Source organism: Etheostoma spectabile, unplaced genomic scaffold (assembly GCF_008692095.1).
Source record: "Etheostoma spectabile isolate EspeVRDwgs_2016 unplaced genomic scaffold, UIUC_Espe_1.0 scaffold352, whole genome shotgun sequence".
Taxonomy (NCBI): Eukaryota; Metazoa; Chordata; class Actinopteri; order Perciformes; family Percidae; genus Etheostoma; species Etheostoma spectabile.
The window spans coordinates 109,081-124,701 of NW_022605591.1; the positions used below are offsets into that span (position 1 = coordinate 109,081).

The 15,621-nt window shown below is 37.0% G+C and overlaps 1 protein-coding gene, 1 long non-coding RNA gene and 1 pseudogene across 2 annotated transcripts in view; 2 read left to right on the forward strand and 1 right to left on the reverse strand.

Moving 5' to 3' along the window:
• The window catches only part of cnpy4 (canopy FGF signaling regulator 4), a 2,188-nt gene extending 551 nt beyond the window's left edge, over nucleotides 1-1,637 (forward strand). Inside the window, exons 3-6 of the mRNA XM_032511347.1 lie at nucleotides 71-167; nucleotides 336-458; nucleotides 568-685; nucleotides 990-1,637. Of these exons, the coding sequence (XP_032367238.1) occupies nucleotides 71-167; nucleotides 336-458; nucleotides 568-685; nucleotides 990-1,102 (451 nt within the window). The 3' untranslated portion in view covers nucleotides 1,103-1,637. The remainder of the gene's footprint in view (nucleotides 1-70; nucleotides 168-335; nucleotides 459-567; nucleotides 686-989) is intronic.
• Nucleotides 1,638-1,672: 35 nt separating this feature from the next.
• Nucleotides 1,673-15,621, forward strand: part of LOC116686350 (zona pellucida sperm-binding protein 3-like) — a 16,671-nt pseudogene continuing 2,722 nt past the window's right edge.
• LOC116686351 (uncharacterized) overlaps nucleotides 13,291-15,621 on the reverse strand; it is an 8,300-nt gene continuing 5,969 nt past the window's right edge. Inside the window, exons 2-3 of the long non-coding RNA XR_004331226.1 lie at nucleotides 14,887-14,889; nucleotides 13,291-13,301 (exon numbers count right to left, since the gene is read on the reverse strand). This is a non-coding gene — a long non-coding RNA (uncharacterized LOC116686351). The remainder of the gene's footprint in view (nucleotides 13,302-14,886; nucleotides 14,890-15,621) is intronic.

The following is a 15,621-nucleotide window of genomic DNA, read 5'->3' on the forward strand; positions in this document are numbered from 1 at the left end:
GTCTGTCTGTCTGTCTGTCTGTCTGTGCATGCGTGCGTGGCCAATATTTGAACCTGTGTTCTGATTACAGGGAAACTCGGCTGACTGAAGCGGTAGACAATATATGTGAACGCATCCTGCAATATAATGTTCATGCAGAGAGGCCTGGCAGCCTCCGATACGCCAAGGTTACGTTAAGTTCTCACTTGAATTACCAAGGTTTCAATGGGTTTGTTTTTCTTGTTTATCTTGGAATAAAACCGAGCACTTAATGCTGAAAGGTGACATTTCCCTCAACGGAACATGCTCCACATTAAAAGACTAATATAACCCTAACATTTAGCTGTTTTGTGCAGGGTGCCAGTCAGACCATGACGACCCTAAAGAACCTGGTCCACAAAGGAGTTAAAGTGGATTTGGGTCTGCCGTATGAGCTGTGGGATGAACCCTCTGTAGAGGTGTCACACATGAAAAAACAGGTTGGAGTATAAGTTTGCTTGCTGTAAATGTTGGAACAAAACGACCCTTGTTAAAAGTACATAACTAACATGCATATAGTAATATACCTCCGTGTGTGTGTGTGTTTAGTGTGAGACAATGCTGGAGCAGTATGAGGAGGTTGTGGAGGACTGGTACTTCCATCATCAGGACAAGAGGCTGGAGAACTTCCTTTGTGAGAACCACGTCCTCAAGACATCGGAGCAAGGTAGATGACCCAAAGGGAGTAGCACAACAGAGTTACACTCCAGTTCTGCTTTAAATATTATCACTTCAGCTTGGGAGCACATTTGCTAAAGTTTCATCCAACATTCTAGATATACATATTCAAAGGCTAATAAATAAAAGTGTGAAAATCTGTGAGTGAGTTAGTGAGTGAGCTTTGAGACAGCCTTCACGTAGGAGGGCCAGAACAACTTTAGGTTCAACTGAAGAACGAGGAGCTATCTAATAAGAGAAGTGAGATGCAACATAGGTGTCAACCTAGTCTTGTTTTTCTCTCCCTCCCTCAGAATGTATAAAGGAGGCATTAAAAGGAGACATGGGGAACAAAGGAGGGGGCAAGGAAGCAGATGGTGACAGCACAGAAGAAGAGGGAACAAGACATGACGCTGGCGAGCTATGAGGAAACCATTGTCAAAAAGGGAAATGCAGAAGACAACACAATAACCTAAATGTTAGCTTTTGGCTGGATGTGACACATGGTCAACAAATTTTTTTTATCTGGTGCCAAATCCTGGTTCTAGAAAATACGTTTGGATTTATGACTTTAACACCACATTACTGTTATTATTTTTATAAGAACGTGTGAGCATTTTAAGTACTGTCGCACATTTTTTAAACACGGATCTATTTGAATTAAGGTTTGAATTTGAAGCCTTTCCTATTGATATTTGAGACATTTGTTTGTACACAATGTATTTGTACACAATGTTACATTTCTCATTATGCCAACATTATATGGTACAAATCCGTATTTTTTAGCAGAAAGTGCAGCAACAAACTGCAGCAAACCAAGACAGAAGAGCAGTTTTTGGTACAACACTGTAATGTCACTTACTTTCGTGCACATTACAGCTTCCCTATATATTCTGTCTAAATTAGTGACAGTTTGGTGCCACACTTTCCAAACCAAACCTCTTTTTTTGTCTTTCTCTGAGTTGGCCAAGCTTAAAGCAAACTCTTTGCATCATATGAACAAACCTCACTTTGGCGATCGTGTCAGAGATTACAAGGTCAAGACATTTTTGGTGAAATGTCATGAGGACGGCATCGAGGTTGTGATGAAATCTTATCTGTTTGACCCAGGCCTGACTGTTGAGCCAACACATTTGAGGTTTTGACCTTTCAGTGCTGCAAAAGATCACGGCAGTGTAAAATTTTCATGGAATGGGAAGTACATTATCAGAACACTTCTGATTGACTATGGGAGTAACTAATTGTTGATGAGCCTCCTAATAATCAAAATATAATCTTGGTTTTGCTATAGAGCAAGCAAATGTTGATATTATTCACACTATCACCATAAGTCCCTCCCAATGCAAAGAAAACTCAACTGGTTCATAGTTGCTTAATGCTACCATCTAGTGGTTCAATACTGATAAGGCTTTGTGTATCCTTACACAAACGGTTGTTTTGTGCAGTTTACTCAGATTGATATGATGTACAACAACCTCCTGCTGTACTCTCCTCTTCCAACATCACCTGAAGACATGTTTCAAACAGAAGGAGCTGCCATTCCAGTCCAGTGTGAATATGAAAGGTGCATTTACATGAACAAAATGGTCTCTAGAGCTGTGGGCCTATATGTGTTGCAGAGGCTGTGTATTATTAATATAGTACAGCCAAAAGTAAAAAGTGCTTTAAAGTAAAACAAGGAGATAAAAGACTGAGAACCTTGTATATTATATAATAGAAAGGGAAATAAGTAAACCCTTCAAAGTAAAAGCAAAGAAAAAGCCATAGGAAACACTAATTTGGCTTCTCTGACACTTTGCGGGAGGCCTTTCTAGAGTTAAGGAGCAACAAAAGGAAAGAACAAGATCACCTATATTTTTCAGCCTTAAAAGGATATATTCAAGTCTATTGTAAAACAATACTCAAATGTGCATTTCTTTTGTCTCTACTGGCCCTAAAAAGATCCATTCTTTATGCGATTTCTTTTTTTTTTTTTAATATAATTGTTGGGGGACATAACAGACTGAGGGCAGAGTAATGTAATTCATTGTGCAACAGTATAACCATACTAACACATCTATATCTTCATATTAACCTGTGAGTGAGACAATTGACAATTAACCCTAGTTAATTTACCATAGTTTGCCACATAAAGATTTAACACTTTAATTTTTCACTACACTATTAAAAGTATTATTTTACTTTAATACATTCATAGCTCATATTAATTGGGGAATTTATTTGGATAATTTCTACTATGAATTAATCATTTTTCCTCCAGTTTCTGGAATGGAAATGCAAGTGATGTAGGTTGCTGGGTTGAAATCCCTCTACCTTGCAGGAGGTACACGGTGAACAGCAGGGCCTTGAAATCAACCTGAAGTCCCTTGTTCTCCATCCAGTCATCACATTTCCTGGACCTGAACTTCCACCTTAAGGTCATGACAAGTGTATGGGTTTCAGTCTGGTGGATTAAAAATCTCCTAACCGTATCAATTCTAAAAAAATAAAAATAAAAAACTATTCAGGAGAAAATATAGGACAAAAGTAGACAGAAGCCCACAACCAGCTACCAGGGAGAATAATGAAGCCATGTCCTGTACTTTGTGTTTTAAAAACCCTAACTAAACATTTGATATCCATAATCGCCAAATGCTTTTTAAAATCCAAGTTATAACAATGCTCAAAATTTCACACAATAAATCAGTTTTCAAAGACGTGAGTTTCCTTATATACTCATTTGCAAATACAATAGATTTTCATAAATGAACCAATTGTCACACACACACACATATATATAAATAAATAAAATCTTTATTTGGTATGTTTTAGCCTTACTGAGATAACTGGAGGAGTGAGAGAAAGTCAATAATTTCCTTCCTGGGTGACATGTGATATGGCCAATATCAAGGCGTCTGTAGATTATCAGCTTCTTCTTCATCTGTATGTAAACTGCTGTGTGGCTACTCTGACTTCTGATGTCAATTCTTACCCCAAATACCCCTTCATAGACCACCAGGGGTTAGTCCTTGTGTTTTTTAATGTCTACCATGGTTTATGCAAATAATTTTCCTAACGAAAACTACTGCCTTTGAACACATTTTGGTGGCCCACACTGCCAGCATTAAGCTGTCCATTTTCTGTTTCCCATTCTATGTGCACCCAAATTACTGCTCAAATCTGATAAGAATATGTCCAGATGTTTTACAGACTCACATCTGGACGGCTCCAGCTCCCGTTTCCTGCCCAGAGTCCAGAACAAACTCCTTCACATTCATTTCAAACCTTTCTTCTTACCCCAGACACTCTGTCAGCACTGGTTTTACATGTTTATAAATGTATATATCTACAGTATAAAGAAACAGCATAAAGAAAATGTCTCAGTGTGTGTCCTACTTTCTTCTGTAGATGTACAGTAAAAAACAGGTTATCTGGAAGCAGAGCCCATTTTAAACAAGGACCCAATTAAAAGGCTTGTTCTTTCATGAGTGGGAGGTCAATTTCAACTCACTGTTTTATCTTCTTTGTGTCCACCATTAAAATTAAATCTTAACCTTATCCTCAAAATCAGAACATAGATTAGAACAAGGACATAATCAGAAATGTTTTTATCTCTCAGTCTGTGACCTGTCTGTGAGAGCTGCAACAGGGTTTGAAAGACGAATCAAAGCGGTGGGGCCAAGTCCAACCATAAGAGGGTGCTGAAAACAAAGCACAGATAAAAATGGAATTGCATCAAGTCATGCTGAATGTGTGTGTGTATGTGTGTGTGTGTGTGTGTGTATACATATAAATATTAGATCTGTCTAAATCTGCCACAGTAAAAGGCCACTCCAAAATGTGCAGTTTTATTGTATTGGGGGAAGGAGTCCAAAAACCAGTCCGTAAAAAATAAATAAAAAAAATAAAAGAAGTTGCTGGATATTGGCAGGACCTGGAACACGCTGTCATATGCGCCAATCCAGAGCATCCCAAACATGCTCAATGGGTGACTTGTATGATGAGTATGCTGGCCATGCAGAACCATGATGTTTTCATCTTGTGTACAGATCTTTGCAACATCGAGCCGTGCATTCTCATGCTGCAACATATGGTGTTGGTCGTGAATGAATGGCACAGCAATGTGCCTCCATAACATATGCTGTGTACCATAACCCCACCGCAACCATGGGCCACTCAATTCACAATTTTGACATCAGCAAATTGCTCACCCACACAACTCCATACACACTGTCTGCCATCTGCCCTGTACAATTTAAACCAGGATTCATCCATGAAGAGAACACCTCTCCAAAGTGACAGACACAATTGAATGCATTTTCCCGCTCAAGCTGGTTGCAACAACAAACTGCAGTCAGGTCGAGACCCTGATAAGGACAAAGAGCATGCAGATGAGGTTCCCTGAGACGGATTCTCTGAAACTTGGAGACGCCGTATGGTAAAGAAATGAACATTCAGTTCACGGGCAACAGCTCTGGGACATTCCTGCAGTCAGCATGCCAATTGCAAGCTCCCTCAATACTTGTGACATCTGTGACATTGTGCTGTGTGATAAAACTGCACAATTTAGAGTGGCATGCCAAAATCTTCTTTTTTTTACTGACTGGTTTTCTCGGACCCCGCCAATACAGTAAAACTGCACACTTTTATTGTGCCTGTGCAATAATCATGCTATCTAATCAGCATCTTGATACGGCGCACCTGTGAGATGGACGGATTATCTCGGCAAAGGAGAAGTGCTCACTAACACAGATTTAGACAGATTTGTGAACAATATTTGAGAGAAATAAGCCTTTTGTGTAGCCTACATAGAAAAAGTCTTAGAGTTCAGCTCATAAAAAATGGGGGCATAAATAAAATCAGTGATATGTATATATATATATATATATATATATATATATATATATATATATATATATATATATATTTATATATATATAAATCACAATATGTAATTCATGTGATTACCTGATTCAATTAGCTCCATTGATATTTCTCCCCAGAACGCTGATTGTAACACGAAAATATCTGTATTAAAGTAATTTAGTTTAATGCAAACTTTTAAGCAACTGTAACATGTAGAACAATGTAATTGTCTTTATGTGCAAACTAGAGTGGGAGTTTCTGGCACAATTTTACCATTAACAACATACAGTATGAGGATTAATGTTATTTATAGAAGGAAGAGTTTCCTCTGTAACAATAACATACAGCTAAAAACTGTTAAAAAATTGTGTTTCTGGAGCTGTAACCCTTTCTGTTTTATTTGCAGACTAAACCTGCAGATGCATCTAGAATATCAATGTACTTTCTGATTATTTCATTATCCAGTATTGTCATGAAATTCAGCTGAATGTTGGAATATTTGCACAGTTGGCTCTATATCCAATACATATTGAATAAATTGTTTCCAGGTGTTACAATAACAGATAATCTCTGAAAAACAAAACTCCTTATTTCATACATATTTTAGGTAATTCTATCTTGGTTTTTTTTGGTTACTTTGTTAGCTTTTTTTCTCAGATAACTGTATTTGTAATGATTTGTATGCTGGGCTCCTGATAAATGGTAAAAAGGCTAAAAAAGAAAAATCCTGTACCAGTACAGTCACCCATATCCTCATTGCAGAGTTTGCTGATTGCTTTCAACATAACAGCTTTCATCTTTGTAAGATGCATTGTTATCTAACTTTCTTCTAATAATCACAATAATGCTGATGAGATCAGTCAAATAAAAGCTTAAAATGTGTTACCACCAATAGAATTTTTCATACATTTGAGCTTTCTTTTTTTTCACCATGCATGACTATACTTTAAATATGAACATCTGTCAACACTGTTCATTTTAAATTAATTACATGCTTGACTTCTTTTGATAATAAGACCGTATATTTTATCCTATTACACAGGCAGCTCATAGAGTGGTTTTGCTATTGTCATTTCATTTTGAATCTTTTATCAGACAAAAGGACATACTGCATTGTCTCCAATTTTTTTCTAATTTAACAAAATGATCTAGGAACGCGTTTGCATTCTGCTTTCGTATTTGCTTAATTTGTAAAGGTGGATAATGGACACAATCTTAAACCTACATAATTTGTGTACAAACAGGTGGTTGCGCTTGGTTACCCAAGCTCTGCTTCTAAAACCTTATAGGCTACCACCTGTTGGAATATCTGGATTTCCATTTATTGTTATATCATCATAAGCAGAAGGTAAAACTGGACACTTTACAGATTTTTACTCTTGACCTCTGATCCTTAAACACAGCAGGTTAACTTGCAGTTTATTGGTGAGTGAGAAACTCAGTCTCCTCCCCATTCTGTCCAGCACCTGTCAACATGTCAAAGACAAAGTGAGGGAAGCTTAGAAAAACAAAAACAAAAATTGCATTTGGATTCATTGTAACCAACATCATTTTCCACTCTGATCTATTTGCCAACCATGTTTCAGAGCCAACGCCTAAAAGGTTTTCAAGGACATCTGTTACATGAAAACAAAATCATCATAGTTGTGTGCAATTATATGTGTTTTTAATGCCAACTTTTAGTATCCAGAGATCTATCTGGTCAATGAGAGAAGTCCGATGCTGCATCTAGGACGGTTCATGTCAAAAGTCCATAATTTCCTTCTTCTCCATACTGCTGTATGAGAAGGTCATAGGGGAGGGAACCTGATCTCCTTGAAGATCTACTTAGATGACGGGGGGCAACCCCTGAAATGGACAGGACATGTGAGATACTTCTCCACGTTAATAGAGGATCTTTTTACAGCCTCTGAACCTTTATATCCCAAAGTAGAACATGCAGTGCGTGATACCAACATATTTTGTTTTTCAGAGGATACTGCTGTGCTTAAAGCTTGAACGATACAACAGCTTGCCAAGATCCAAGACATAAAAACAATGTAGGTATTACCATTGTGATAGCTTATTTCTTTACCTCATCCCTGGGAAAATGCATACACATGACAAATCTGAATATGATGTAAAATTCTAAAACCTAATATCATCATTGCATGATTGGTTTTATCCAGTATTATGCAATGATGAATTGATGATTGTCTTTTACCCATGCTTTTAGTATTTGTAGGAGGGTTTTGCACATGTGTGTACAACAGTGCCAATGGCATACATCCTCACTGTTGTGGGAGATCAACAAGATATAGACTATATAGTAGGGGGCCTAACACTAATACTGGGGGTACACCAATTGTCTTCAGTTAATATTTCCGGTGCTCTAAATTGAAATGTAGGACCTTACTTTAGATTATTTGAAAATGTAAGACCTTCTTTTAGATTATTTAGATATTCTTCCACATTAATTGTTTGTTAGGGTCCATATTAATTAAAAAAAACAGATTTAGCTGATCTCAGTTTTAAACACAGTTTTATTAGCCCATGGTAGATTATTTTAACTCCTAGACCTTCACAATAAATGTTTCGCTTTCAGTATTGTACTTGTAAATGTTCCACAAACCTCACTTTAGGTACCAGAAGATGCATTAAAAGGTTTTTATGGTTGGTTTTTGCTTTATTATTTTGAGAAATAACTGTAAACTGTGGATGGAAATAACTATTTTTTTTTATATATTGCATCCTCATGTTCACATTTGATCATGGAACCAAAGCACAATACCTTATTGTTGCACTTAAAGTATTTAAAGAACAGCTAATCCATCAAATAGACGCCCACACATTGTGAAATCTGCTCTTATTTTGTCATGGTGGCTTAATGTTGACTTATATAATTACACCTCCATTGGTATTTTGTTTATTGTGATTTGAGTCTCTTAGCACACTTTTAGCTGCAGGGTGCAAATTTTGGCAGCACAAGGCACCTGTCAAGGACCACCTGCAGTGTATTATTAAGCAGTAAAAACTTTATCGTATCATTTTTAGCTTTGTTTTCTGTTATCACTTTAAGTCCTTTAAATCATTCCTTAAATGGTACCAATTTAGTTCCACCTCCACCTCAGCTCTCTGTATCTCTTGTGTCTGTGTTTATGCTGCCAAAGTGCAATACTGAAGCATAAACGTGCTATTCACCCCTCAATTTTCTTTATTGCACTTGTCCTGCGTCCAAGGATAGCATTTCTTAACTGCACTGTAACTACTAGACACACACACACACACACACACACACATATGAACAATGCACACCTGGGGAAACATTCCTCAAGGGAAGTCATCAATCAGTTTTATGGCTTTCTATGGGAAGGTTTCCTCCCCTCCAATCAAGCGTCTTCCCTCCTACCACCCTCCTCCTCGATTCTCTTTCTTATATTTCCATCTGTATCAGTTTTGGTTCACATCTGAGAACAATCCCCTCCAGCCAATTAACTTCAACCAGTTTTTCTTATTCCACGGAGGGATAATTGGAGCAAACTGGAGAGTGAGAGCTTTGCCTGGACAATGCGAGATAAGACTATTACAACTGGTTTTCCTCTGAGTCCTCAATTTTCCCGCCAGTGGTAATAAACCAGATGGTGGGAGAGCTCCACAAGGTACAAAAATGGCTTTACCGAGCCATGAAATGTTGAAATCAGTCTTAAAATTTGTTTGTAAGATTTTCAATTTTTCAGATTTTTTTTTTTACATCAAATACAGCAAAATTGTTTATTTTCAGATAAATTTTCAGAAAAATGTGTGTCATCAAATGATATGTATATGTTATCAGTGGTAGAAGAAGTTTTCATTTATAATTAAAGGCCACAAAAATCTATTTCTTCAATTACTGTAATGGCTTATCATGAGCAACAGAATCCTATAGAAGCACAAGATTTTCTGCCAAAGTTAGAATAACAGTTTTATTCCAACTGTGAGAATTATACTTTTGCATTTACATTTGCCTTGACTGATTTAATGTGGGTGGGGCTTTGTTGGAACAAGTTGATGTCACATACCTAAATGCACCAATCAGGATTCAGCAACATTTGAATAGGAATTTGATTCCAGTTGTTGCCCACAGTCCTGAGTAAGTAGTTGTTCTGCTAATAAAGGATAGAATTTTTTTCTCCAAACTTTAACTTTTATTGTTGCTCTTTTAGTGAAATAATTTATGTTGAGAAATACTTACAATTTAAAAAGACATTTTCATGGGCTTTAAATAAAAGAAACAATGCTCAAAATGTGGGATAGATTAATATCAAAACAGAAGTATTCAGAATGCAAAATAGTTCCCTTTCTTAGTGATACATAGGTTATTATTTTATTATTATTATTATCATTATTTTTATTACTACTACTAATGCATCCAAAAAACAGCAGTTTGATGTTGTAGTTATTTCAAGTGTTGCATTGAAAATATTACACACAGATACAGAAGTATTAGCAGCAAAAATAACACCAAAAATAAAATTAGTCAATGCAGAAAAACGGCCCACGTAATACTTTATTTATTTATTGTTATAATAGTATAATCCATAATAATTACAATTCTTTACAAGCTGATCATTTGTTTTGTATGTTAAATCATAAAAGGTAGTTATTAGTAAAAAGTGCAAAATTTTCCTCTAGTGAAATAAATTATATAGTAAAATATAAAGTAGCAGAAAATGGTTAACACTCAAGTAAGATACAAATGTGTATTTATTAGTGGTGCTTAAATACTAAATACTTTGTACTTTGTAAATACTTTGGCACTTTGTAAAAAGTCAACAGAGTTGCACAGTATCATCTAAATCATACATTAATCTTTGGGAAAAATAAGATTGTCAAAAAATTAGGGTTTGTGATGATGACTTAGCTTACAGTTCGAAGACAGACCATCCAAATAAAACGTTATCCAAAACATTTAAACCTTAAAGATTAAGTTATATATAAGTGTTTCAGCCTATTAGACTCAGTTTAAAAGACAATGACCGCCTTTAATTTGATGGGCTATATTTTGCCATGGGAGTTTGGCAGAGATGAGCTGTCCGTGGGAAGCAGGATGGGACTCCTGGAGGTGGGAGCATTGGCTCACTTCAGTTAGCCTACAATATAGAGAGACGCAACTCCCAGCTGATTAATGTATCTCTCCCACTCCCTCCCCCCCTCCTCCAGGGCCCGGTGTATTTCCCCCTCTCGGTGCGGTTGCCTCTTGCTCTGCTCCTCTGCAGACCAACGCGCCGGAGCTGGATGTCCAGACACTTGAGGCTGCGCTTCTCTTAATGAACCGGAGAAGTGAGGAGAAGGAGAACACTGGGACGCACATGGTAAGCTGATTTATTTCTTCCTCTTTCAAAAAGAGTGTTGTCTCCGGACTTTGGATGCTTGACGGGTTTGTGGAGTTTTATCTGACGTTGAAGTCGCGCATAAAGAGATGAGATGAACGGCATGTGACCTCGTATTTTTTGTCACTGGGGGCAAAGAAAAGGAGGACATTCACATACATACAAGTATATGCAAACTGTACTTTTGGAGAGGACAATTAATTATTGCGTTGTGTTTTCTTGTCTAAATAAATTACCAAACGGACAAAGTACCCCGTTATTTTTTTCTGACATCGCTGCTTTACTTTCCCCATTGAAATATAGCCAATATGCGTGCATCAGACTTTTTTCTTTTACTATAGGCATATATTTTTTGAAACATAACTATTTAGATGTGTACATACATTCTACTTTATTTGACTGGTTTTAGCACATACACATATTAGTCTGCAGGCCAAATGGATATATTTGCTGTAGTTTTATTCATGCTTAATAGATTGTTTCCAAACAACTAATGTAAGCATAAATCCAAAGTTTAAAAACCAGGACTGCATTTCCTTATAACTCCTTAATTTTAATTCAATCTTTTTACACAAATTGTTACTATGTGTTGCAGCTGGGACGATCCTATTATGATATAATTTTAAGCAATTTAAGCAGAGATCTTTGTCATTGTGTTACGAATGAAACATAAAACTTAACTTAAACTTAAGTTACTTGGACTGGATTTAAATTTGAAATAAGTCCTTAATGCAAAACACATACAAGACTAATAATTAGCTTTTTATAAAACATCTGAATGAAGTCGTTAGATCGAACTGTGATAGCCTAACACTGTAAATATTATTGTTCCTCTCTGGGAGATAAAGCTAATCGACTGCAGCCAATTTCTGCTTAACAAGTGCAATTAGCTGTGCCGAATGGAGGCAATTAGGCTCCGTGCTTCAGTGTTTGCTCTTGCCAAAGTAATCAGCCTAAATATGATAAACGTTTCTGTTCAATGAACCGTGGGCAAGTGAATCATTATTTCCTGGTCTAATAAATGCAACTCCCGCAAACTGCGTGAGACTGCGGGCTGTTTTTCTTTTTAAAGGTCCGTCTTTAGTTGATTACTCATTAAAATCAATTTGTAGAACATGTATCCAAGAACAAATATATTGTATTTGCTTTAATAGACATATAATTGCTTCTTATAGCATAGGGCATGTGCCAACATTTCTCATGCAGTTTTACAGTCGGGCCCTTAGGTGTGGGCGGTGGTTATTTAAGATTTATTTTAAATTTTAAATATAACCATTAATACATTTTTTTAATTTTTAAAACACGTTTTTCTTTTTTAAATCATTCAAATTAGCCAACAAAAATCATGGCTGCTTTTATTTGTTATTGTGCTCATAAAAGAGTGCAGCCCTGGAGTAATTTGTGTTCATTTTCCTCTTTATTAACCCCTTGTATGATATTTTGACACAATTACAGCCAGAGGCCTTACTGTACTTTTATTTCTATCATGCCCAAGGTTGTGTTTGGCGTGACTGCAACATGAAATCACAATGATTTCATTTCCATCTGTTTTTCAATATTAACATGTGAAGCTGGAGCTGCTGGAGACTGGCTTGCCAACTTGTATGAGGCTGTAAAATGGGGGGGGGGGGGGGGGGGGGGGGTTGACAGGAAACCTTTAAATATCAAGTGGGTAACATGTGTTTTTTTATTCAAAAATGAAGACAGAAGGCCTTTTGGGTCAATGCAGAGGCAGACATGCCCTTGTAATGTGTGCATTAGGGCCACCCGAACATGGACAAGATTGGCAGTTTGTTGGAGGTGCAAACGTGAAGGACAAAGTCCTTTAGCTAAAGATACAAGCAGTGATAATCCATTTTGTGCTGTCTGTTTCTTTCACCTCCCTGGCTGCCCCACTAAAATTAGATTATTACACCTAAAACAGAACTCATGGAATCTGCTCCGTGTGGAATAACACACAGATGGGCTTCAACTGTGCAGGCAGGAATGCAGTTTGAGAATACAGACCACATACATAGCCTTTCTCTTCTCACCCGAAAGCCCAGTGTTGTATTTCTGACCAGCTGAGGACAATTGCAAATTAACAAAGGTGTCAGTTTGGTAACATGCACCAACAGGTGCCTTGGTTCAGCTTCAAACATGTCAGCTATAAGAGAGATAGCTTATATAATTGATCATATTTATTTAAAGGCTCTGTGTCTTAAAGACGAGAATGTTGAACCATGGGAAGTCTTCCCAGTGACTGATACTGTAATACAACTGTATGAACGAAACTCATCACTAAGAAGCAAATAGATTTTAGATTGAACATATTTCCCTCCGTCTTTCTGGCCAGTGCTGCTTGCCCATGACGAGGAATGTTAAAACGTGTGAGACAGGCCAAATCCAGCTCATCTGCTCACCACAATAGCTCCAGACTAGACAGGCCCATAGCTCCAAAGAGAGTTAACAGGTAGCAAGAGAGAATACCACACACACCAGACCTTTCTACACTTCATTTTCAGAACCACAATTACTGAGGTGAATCAAGCTCTAAAAGCATACATTTATTGGTTGGAACTGAAAAATTCCCGTGTTTCTACTCCTTGAGGATCTATTCTATCTATCTATCGATCTATTCTAGTCTCACTTTCTCATGTTCCTTGCCCTTTTATCTTAGAACAGCCATTAAGACGACAACAGAAGATATGCATTACATGAATACATACAATTTATGTAATGCATATTGACAACCAATTGTCAAAAACAAATGGATTTGAGAGCTAGGGGACTGCAGCTACAAACACATACGCGTACATTTAAAGATCTTCTGCAGATCTCAGATTATTGTTCCCAATGCAATCATATTCCCTCTGACAACCCCAACATACTCTTAAAAATACTGACTCTAAGAGGGTGAATATTATGCAAACATGTATTTTATAATTGAAATTAATCTAGATCACGTTTTTAAGGTCTGATTTCCCTTAGACATTTTGTGTTTATCAGTGCAAAAAAAGCCACATTAGATCAAATTTTGCCCAGGGTTATTAGTCAATAAAACATGCAAACTTCCAATGAGAAAAAAAGAAGCAATACAAATGCACAAATCCTTGTTATTTCAGCTTCTAATCCATAAATTAATGATTGTTTCTCTTCTTGACATTCATCAGACTAATTTCAGCATAACAAAGAATAGAAGTAAAATGGCATTAGGAAATAGGGACTGAAGAGCATGAACATAAGCGTCACTTTCCTCACTCTCCACTGTTTGACTATGCTGTAAACATGCCCCCAGGTTGTCAGCAAGTATTTTTCCAGCCCATTGCCAGCCAAGCATAGCTGCTCCTAAAGATCACCCGCCGGAGATGTTGATCTCATCTTACCACTATTTGGCTGTATAAGCTTTTTGAAAGACAGAGGTTGCTGCCAAGTTACTTCAAAACTTTAATGTTTTCAAAATGGAACCATGTTTGTATTCTTTAAGGGTTATTTTTGTAATTTATACTTCAACTTGATGTTTACTGCAGAAAAGTAAAAGGGGGTGATGGCCTCTTTCAAACACGTGCCATTTTTAGTGCATTGACAAAAGAATTGGTGGGAAATAGTTATGACTGCTCTTTCTCCTTATCAAATGGCACTTTACAACATGTTCTTCTGACACCTCGGCTGTGTAAATTCATGAAAAGCAACAGAGAAAAAACGTTGAAACCATAGCAGGTGGGTTACGGTCGTGATGCCAGATCTGGTTTCGGAGGAAAGAGTGTAGATTTGGCCAAGAGGGGCGCATTAAAAACCTCAGGGGCCTCTCTCGGATGAGCATCCATTTATCAAAGTGGTTGTAATGGGCCAATGTTTAATTAGTCATGTAATGTGACAAAGAGAAGAGCAAGTGCATATCATGGGAATGTTAACCCTGGGGGCCCTGAGGCCATTTTTACAGTTTAATTTCCGTCTGGATTTATTTTATAAAAAAAAGCTTGTAAAACATCAACCCTGTTGTCTACAGTCAAGATATGGACATCATTTTTTTTAGGACAAACTGGGTTATTAGAATATTTGGGTTGCAGTGAGGTCACTTGCATGTTAAAATGGTTGTAGGGCCTTAAAGATAGATAAATAAATAAATGAATCTTCCAGATAAGTATTGATATCACAGACATATAAGTAAAACCTAAGCCATTTTCCATTCTAAAACACTTCTCATATGTCTTGGGAGTCACACTGTGAAGAAATAATCATTATAACTTATACAGTTGAGAAAATACATGCATTTTTTCCAAAAAAGTCAAGACGTTTTGCCCTCATGACATTTACTTATGCCAATAATAACATAATAATGTCATGTTTATTGATATTACACCCACAGCAATGTTATACAAGCAAATATGTGTCTAAATATTGCATAATTTGGCCTTCCATAGAACATATAGGCATTTTTGTCCCCTCTGGCCTTCCATACAAGAGGGGTGCCTGTATCTCCATATATGGGCATGCACTTCCTGAAAAATAGACAGGACAGACACAGAGCGAGAGATCAGAGATTAGACGAACGATCCAGCGGCAGAGATGAGCCAAAACGCGATGAATTATGGATATAAAGTGGATCAATCTTGGATATAACAGTATGGATTTAAAGCCCAAAGAGGCTGAAGTTCAAGGCTGGATAGAAAATCCCCTGTAGAGGCTAGAAAGACAGGGAAAAGACCGACGTAAAGCCGAAAACTTCAGGATTTAAACGAAACCAAAAGTGAGTAAATCGCTCGTATGGTTC